The 8,482-nt window shown below is 27.6% G+C and overlaps 1 protein-coding gene across 1 annotated transcript; it reads left to right on the top strand.

Moving 5' to 3' along the window:
• The first annotated feature begins 4,589 nt into the window (after positions 1 to 4,589).
• LOC120079254 (bidirectional sugar transporter SWEET16-like) lies at positions 4,590 to 8,272 on the top strand. Its single transcript, XM_039033412.1, has 6 exons — positions 4,590 to 4,623; positions 4,729 to 4,765; positions 5,130 to 5,340; positions 6,350 to 6,511; positions 6,638 to 6,757; positions 8,087 to 8,272. The coding sequence occupies exons 1-6, from the start codon at positions 4,590 to 4,592 to the stop codon at positions 8,270 to 8,272; spliced, it is 750 nt and encodes a 249-aa protein (XP_038889340.1).
• Positions 8,273 to 8,482: the final 210 nt, after the last annotated feature.

Raw genomic sequence — 8,482 nt, forward strand, 5'->3', positions numbered from 1 at the left:
ATTGGTGTCTAACTTTGTGGATTATCTATTTGGTCAATTTGGTTGGTTTGATTTGGAATAATGTTGCTTATAATGGTCATGGTGGAAAATTTCGAAGGCCTCGAAATTTTGGTAGGGGGAAATTTCGTTTTTCCCCTATTTTGACAAAATTTTGATTTTTTTAGAGGAATTAGTTACATTAATTTAGTAAGTTTTTTAGTTTTATGGTTGTATAGTTTCACACGTTAATGTCATTTTCGATAAGGATGGAGCATTTTCAATGTGTTATTTTTTTTTTCTACTTTCCAACTTTATTATCAATCCAAAATTTTTATTTTCAAAGAAATTGAAATTGAAATTATAAAAAAGAACCTATATTTATTTTTAATCTCATTCAAAATTTTTCATTAAATATTTGTATCATTTCACTTCAAAATGGAATTGAGGTTTTGTTTATCGTACCATCCAAAAGTTTCATTTTTAGTATTTTACTTCAAAATATTCCTGAACTTTATATAACATTTTCTTATTTCATTTTTAAATTTTACTCATAGATTGATATTTACATAAAATTTAGAATATACATCTAAATGTTGCCTTATGTTTATAGAAATGATGATTAAAAATGATTACTTATAGTCTAAATAAGTCACAATCAAAGTTTCATTAATTAATTAGAACAATTTCCAACAATTTTTATAAAGTGTCCCAGAATTTCTATTGACGTCGATATTTTTATAAAATTAAAATCTTGATATTTTGAACAAGTACTGATTTTTGTGAAAAAAATAAAATGAAAAAAAAAGCCAAGCTTGGATGCGTTATCTTTCTAAATTCTAAACAAGAAGATTACTTGTCAAACACTTTCTAGGGTGGTTATTTTAAGGGAAAGTTTTTGTATTCACAAACTTGATGTCTAACTTTAAACTCAAAAAAATGTCACAATTCTTCCTCTTGGATAAGTTTTTGTTTGAAATTTTGTTAAAAGCAACCTTTTTCATATGGTTATAATATATATATATATATATTTAAAATAACGTTACATACACACACATACATGGGTTAAAGTTCGTGAGAGTTGGCAAAATTATACAATTGTTAATCGTTGCATTACAAATTTGAATTTGTGTAAAATTTGACATTATCGAAATTAGCGAGGTTATGGATCTTTTAAATATTTTTTGTTTGTTACAATTACTGGCCAAATGAGGAGAAATTAAATAGATGATAAAAATGACATTATTTAACTAAGTTTAGAGTAGTTAATTAAAAATTTAGGATGAAAATTGTTTTTTTTTCTCTTCTCTAATCTTTTTTATTCTTTCTATTGGTTTGTTTGTTTGTTTTTTTTTCCAGACGATTACCCTTCTTGTTAATATGATAAAAGAAGTTCTTATTTGGATATTGACATCGGTATGTTGAGTATGTTTTTAGCAAAGAAAACAAAAAGGAAAAAACTTTGTAGTAAAAAGTGTTCCATTAAAAAATTATATTAATCTCTGGTTTTATGTAATAAAAGAAATATAATTGGTTTAAACTCTTCAAGGAATTTTTAGGGTGTTTTTTAAACGTAAAAATACTTCATAAGTGCTTTCTCAAATAGTGCTTCATAAGTGCTTTAGGGTGTTATTCAATGGAATCATTAATGGAGGTACATTCAACCCCCAACATATTTGGCTCTATTATTCTTTTTTTTTAGTACAAACGGACTATACTATTGAAATTTTCAACTTTAAGAGATGGTATAAATGTCAATTATCGTCAAGTTATGATTATGTTGGCCGATTGTATCATCTTAACATCTCATTTCTTCAACCATTTTTTGAAAGGTATGATGTTTTCACCTTGCTAATTAGATAACGTAATAAACTCAAGTTTCATTCCATTAAAATTTTCAATGTAATAACTATAAAGTTAAACTACACATTATGTAGCCACTAAAAAGATCGATCAAATTTATGAACCTGGTGTATTTAGAATATATTTTCAAGTGTTTAATTTAAAAAATAAGTCATTTTAGAAAAAAATGGAATGTTTGGTAACCACTCAAAATAGTTTTTCAAGTGTATTTTAATTTTTTTTAATATTAAAAGTGTTTAAATAAAATTGAATTATTTGAAAAATATTTTTTTCTTAAGTCAATCAAAATGAATCCGAGCTTTTAATTTTTATGCGCACGATGGAATAAACGTCAAATGGAAAAACATACAAGCAATTACATGAAAAATACAGTGTTATGATTTATTAGAAGAATTTGATACGTCAAAGAGTGCAGGGCAAATACATATCGTTTTAAACTTTAAAAACTACATAAGAAAAAGTTAATAAAATTTATTGACAAAATTTGTATTTAACTCCCAACAAAAAGATTCATTGGACTTCCCAATGAGCTAAAGCAATTATTTGATACAAGTTGAAATTTGCTCAAATTGAAAAGAGAACTCACATGGAATTTATTGCTTTATTATTATTATTATTATTATTATTATTTTGTTTTTAAAAAAGAAAAAGCTTTCTTATCATTCCCTTGGGTCAGAGCTTAATTGTTTAGTAGGCAACATCAATAATGTATCTACATAACATAAAAATATATTTGAACATCTAGATGTTGGCTTATTTAGTTTGAAGATTTTTAGTTTACAAAAACAATGTGGGGAAAAAATATTTTAATTTTTAGTTTGAATATGGTATGATATGCAAATCTCATGGATCTTTGATAAAATACCTAATACTTAATAAAATCATATAGTGCTAGATATATAAAAAAGGAAAAGTTATTAAATTATTCCTTTGATTTATGCTAAAGTGAGTATAGCTTAACTGTCGTAAGAGTTATATTATCGACTTTGAGATTTATTTATTTATTTTAGTACAATGGGGATGGGAGATTCGAATTAGACATTTTTTTTGGTGTCAATTGAACTATGCTTGTCAACTTCGAAGTTAAATAGAGATTTAATTCTCGCACCTCACATGTTTTAATTTAAAAAACTATATATATTTTTACAAGGTTTAAAATACTATGTCTTTTTTTTTTTTTTTACATTGTGGAGTGAGAGGATGAACCTATGATTTCGAAGTTCTTAATACATACTCGATGTCAATTGGCTATTTTTGTCTTTGTGAGGGCGTGTTTGAAATACCTTTTTAGGTGCTTAATTTATAAAATAAGTCATTTTGGAAAAGATTCAATGACAAATACTCAAAATAGCTTTTGAAAAAATGAGTTTATAAAGTTAAGGATGTGTTTGGAATATTTTTTCAAGTAATTTAAAAAATAAGTCATTTCGAAAAAATTTAAGCGTATGACAACCACTCAAAATAGATTTTGAAACAATTAATTTATAAAATAAGTTAGTTTAAAATAAACACTTGAAATCAACTTTTAGAAAAATGACTTTTAAGTGTTTAATAGTTAATTTCTCTCTAATTTGTATACTTCTTAAAATTACCAAAATGCCCCAAAAGTCATTTACCTCACTTCCACTATGTTGCTGGCTACCATCACCCTTCGCTAGTCGGTCACCACCACCTTCGCCGACCATCGCCGCAGTCACTAGTCAACTCCAGCCGCAGTCGTCAGCCAACTCTAGCCACCACCGCCAACAGTCACCTCTAGCCACCATCACTTGCCAACTCCAACAACCACCTTCACCTACTCTGGTAATGACTAATTTTAGCAACCTTTATTTAAAATTATTAGTTGGCAATATTTTTTAGTTGTCATTTATAGTAATTTGACGTTAATAAAAATATTTTTTATATGTAACAAGCCGAATAAACTTGTAATAAAAAATTTTTTGAGAAAGAATTGCCAAACACATTAGTGTTCTTATTTTAGACATTTTTTTAAAAAAAAATATCAAAAGTGTTATGAAAATGACTTTTATAAAACAATTTTTTTAAAGTTAAACCAAACAAGTTCCTTAATTTCTCAATAATTATTTAACAAAAATTTAGTCCTTCTAGTAAGCGAACACTTGACATGTCATACATGTACCTTGAATCCTTTGTCAATGTTTGTAAAAAAAAAAACAATCTATATGGAAAAGTTCCTCATTTCTCAACTATAATAATGAAGTCCAAATTTTTGTTGATGATATTCGAACTTTCTATCAAAGAGGTCTCATTCTGAAATTCTCTTTCCATTAATGGAATTGTAATTCTATTATTCACGATCTTATTAGGCATAGACATGCAACATAAACCAAACTTTAAATATTTAGATTGAAGATCATCCTTCATGAATGGGCTTATTTTTGTTGCTTCTATTTTATAAGTAAATAAATAGATAAATAAATGACATGTTTATATGGGTAAGAAAGGAAATTTTGGACTATAACTTTATAAAAATGTTATTATAATTAAAGAGCCCAACTCAAATCTCTCTCTCTCTCTTACATTTAATAGACTTTGCAAGGATTGAGTTGGCAATGAGAAAATATAAAATTATATATGAAGAAAAATATCTACTTTGTGTAAAATTGAATTCAAAATAAAAAAATATGTGACTAATGGTTTCATTTACATTCAAAGCCAAATTAAATGATATATATAAAGACTCAACTTATAGCTTCTTTTTCAATCACTCTCTCTCTTTTTCTCTCAACATGGAGGCTCTTCCTATCTTTGTTGGAGTGATAGGTAAAAAAAAAAAACCCCATAATTTTCCTTTCAATCCATTGATTTATAATTCCTTCTTCATTTTATGCATCTCAAAGGGCTAATATTGTCTTTTTCTTCTTACAGGAAACATCATCTCAGTATTGTTCTTTCTTTCTCCTTTGTAAGTTCCATCGTCAAATTTTCGCTCGTATTTTGGTAATTTTTTTTAATAAGCTAACACAAATTTCTTCAAAGCTCTATTTTAAACTATTTACACTTAATAGCAAAAAAAATTTCAAAAATTCATTTTGCTATAAATTGTAAATATTTTTAAATACTTTTTATATTTAAAAAGGTCCTTTTTAAATTTGAAAAACAATATAAGGGTGTTTAATAACTAAGACAAATATCAAACAAATTGATACAAGTGAAAGAAAAAAAAATCAAAATAAAAACAACTAAATGAATATATTTTTTTTCTCCAATTTTGTTTTAAAGATAGATGAATTATATTCGATGGGTCATATGTTATGATTTTTGTGCAGAAAAACATTTTGGAGAGTGTTGAAGAAAAGATCAACAGAAGAATTTGATAGTATTCCTTATATTTCAACTTTCCTCTCTGCTTCTTTGTGGGCTTATTATGGCCTAATTAAGCCTGATGGCTTTCTTGTTGTCACTGTCAATATCTTTGGAGTTTCCCTTCATTTTTGTTACCTCACCATCTTCCTTCTATTTTCACCTCCAAACATCAAAGTACGTCCTTACTCGTCATCGAGACTCGTTTCTCGTCATTACGTATTTTCCTTACATTGAATTTGGATTTCGACATCCTAACCCTTAACTGTACATTTTTGTTGGAATATCTTAAATTTGTTTGTTGGCGCTTCGAACAACCAAGTACGAGGGTCTCCTGCTCGGTTAGCAAGTCAAGGTCCTAGGGTGGCACACCTCGGGTGGAGGTTTGAGGCCAACGCCCCCAAAACCTATTTAGAATTCGTATTTAGCGTATTTATTTATTTGTAGTTATTTACGATTATAGTCTTAGTGTTTAGAGTAGTACACTATATAAATTTTCTAACTCTAGAGGCGCAGTTTGGTATATTCAGAAAACATTCTCTCTAGTAATATTTTCTTCATTTACTCCATGGACTTAACTAATACACCGTTAGTGAACCACATATATCTGTGTGTTGATTTTTCTTTTTACGTTTTTTGTATTCTTTAATTGCCGATTACATAACATTTTTATGTATTTTGACTGTTGAAAATTTAGAAGAAAGAGCAATACTTGTTTGCTAGCTAAATTGCTTCCATTTTTTACCGCTAAGATAGTTGTACAACAAAAAATAAAGCCAACAAATTGTTTTACGTGTTGTTGGGCTGCAAAAAATGGGTACAATAATACAATCCAGCTAATAGACAAGTATTTTTCTGGAATAACAACTCAATGATACTAAAGAGATATATTTTAAAAATTCAGGGATCAACCACACATATGTTTTCAGAACTGGAGGACTAGAAAAATATTATTTTTTTAATCGTAGAATAAACCTATTTAGCCTCCCAGTTTTGAATAATTTGCGAGTTTTGTTCCAGAGTTTTTAAAATATACTTTTTTAGTTCTCGAGTTTGGAAGAATATGTGCATTTTGATTCACGAGTTTTCAAAAAGTATTTTTTTTGTTCTTAAATTATGATAGTATTGATTTGTTAATGTCGTTGCCGTCATCGTTAGTTACTAATTATGTTTGACACATTTGTAGGTTAGAACTGCAACTCTAGTGGCAATTTTTTATGTTGGATTTATGGGAGGAACAATTTTGGCATCGTATTTGATGTTACATGGGAATTCTCGAATTAGTGTCATTAGATTTATTTGTGCTGCTCTTAACATTATGAATTGTGGTTCACCTCTTGGAATAGCGGTCAGTAAAACTTTCTCGATTCTACTCCGTTCAATAATTATTTGATTTTTTTTTTATTTGAATTGACTTTTTAATCACATAAAATACATTTTTTTAATAATAATTATTAATATTATTACAATACAGAGGAAAGTGGTGAGAACAAAAAGTGTGGAGTATATGCCTTTCCTTCTTACTTTGTGCATATTTTTGAACTCTGGAGTTTGGGCTTTCTATGCTGTTCTTGTTAAAGATCCCTTCATTGGAGTAAGTTTTCATTCTCTCTCTCTTTTCATACTTTCATTCATTTTCATTCATAAAGTTATTATGTTATGTCCCCTTTAAATGTTTGATAACCCTAACTAGATTATTCATAACCATGTTCTTATCCATATCAATATACTTTTGTTGATAACCTAGATTATTTTTAGCATCTTTGTATTGATATTCGTCATATAGTATATTTCGTTCGTCTTGCATGCTATTATGAAATTAACGACGACAAAAAAAAAAGTGATAACTTTAGATAATTGCAATCGGTCGTAGTGACAGACTTTATGCTTATAGACTTCTATTAGCGATACAGTCTAACTCTATCGTTGATAGACTCCGAAAGTTATATCTAAATTTTGCTATATTTGTAATATTTTTTTTTGCATTGTGTTATATCTGCTAATATTTTAGGTTTGATTTTTTGCATTGTTATATCACAACTTTTTTTTTGAATGCACCAATACGTTGAGCTGTGGAAGAATTTGAACATTTGACATTTTGGTAAATGTATATCACTTATTAGTGGTTGAATAAATAATTTAGCTTTTAAACTTGTATATTTATGTCTATGTGGTCCACAAATTTTAAAAAGTGTCTTATAGGAACCTAGATTTCCAATTTTGGGTTCAATATATCCCTAAACTTTTTAAACAAGTGCCTAATAGGTAATTGGATTTTGAATTTTGTGTTTTCTTTTAATAGATGATTGACATACTCCATACCTTTTATGTATGTAGTAGACACAAAATCGAAGGTTTAAAGGTTTATTAAACATGTTTTAAAAAAAGAAATTTAAGGATCGGACCTAGTGGGTACATAATTGAAAGTTAAAAACACATTAGACACTTTTTAAAACTAAATCTATCTGATACAAATTTAAAAGTTTAATTCGTAGACTAAACTTGCAATATAATATTTTTGACTTTAACTTAAAATGACTTTCAACTTCAATAAGTGGCCAAGTCAATTGACTATTCATTGATGGTTTTACTTATTTATTTCGTAATAGAGATTTATTGATAGATGGAGTGTTATGAATAAAAATACAAAAAAAATTTATTATTGGATATTTATAAAAGATATAGGAGACATTGATTGATCCTTAATATATCGATGTCGAGTCCTTTGATTTACGGATATATCAACATATCGATACATATTTTAATTTTGACTTCAACGTAACTATCATTTAACAACTTTCTTGCTTTCTTTTGAAATCAATATATTAATTTAAACTTAAATCTCAACATTAAAATTGATCATTTTCCCTTTTCATATTGTTGTTGAATTGCAAGTAATGTCATGGAATGACTGTCTTTGTAGGTACCCAATTTGATTGGATTCCTTCTAGGTGTGATGCAATTGGTAATCTATGTCATTTACTTGAATGGGTCTCAATCATCCAATATCCCTATCTCATACAACAAAGAGGATAATTCACTGTTACATCAACATCTTCTTCCACCACCTTCCCAAACCACGTCGTGTTTAAAGACCGAGCAACTCTAATCTTATCGAATCGAATTTTTAATTTTATTCGGTCAATGTATCTGTCGATCTCGATACATGAATTGAAAGTTATTTAATAAGTTTGATAATTTAGCACATAGTACAATACACATCATATATTATAGGCAATTAAACTTATCTTATTTATTTATTTTTTTAAGTTTTGTTTTGGTGAATAATAGTAATGACTTTTGTACTTGCATCCTATGA

The sequence above is a fragment of the Benincasa hispida genome, chromosome 6 (assembly GCF_009727055.1).
Source record: "Benincasa hispida cultivar B227 chromosome 6, ASM972705v1, whole genome shotgun sequence".
Taxonomy (NCBI): domain Eukaryota; kingdom Viridiplantae; phylum Streptophyta; class Magnoliopsida; order Cucurbitales; family Cucurbitaceae; genus Benincasa; species Benincasa hispida.

Excerpts from the sequence above, each read along its gene's own strand:
- LOC120079254 (XM_039033412.1), top strand. The coding sequence starts at position 4,590 with ATGGAGGCTCTTCCTATCTTTGTTGGAGTGATAG. Across the intron at positions 6,512-6,637 it reads GTTCACCTCTTGGAATAGCG|AGGAAAGTGGTGAGAACAAA; the intron begins GTCAGTAAAACT and ends ATTACAATACAG. Across the intron at positions 6,758-8,086 it reads TTAAAGATCCCTTCATTGGA|GTACCCAATTTGATTGGATT; the intron begins GTAAGTTTTCAT and ends CTGTCTTTGTAG.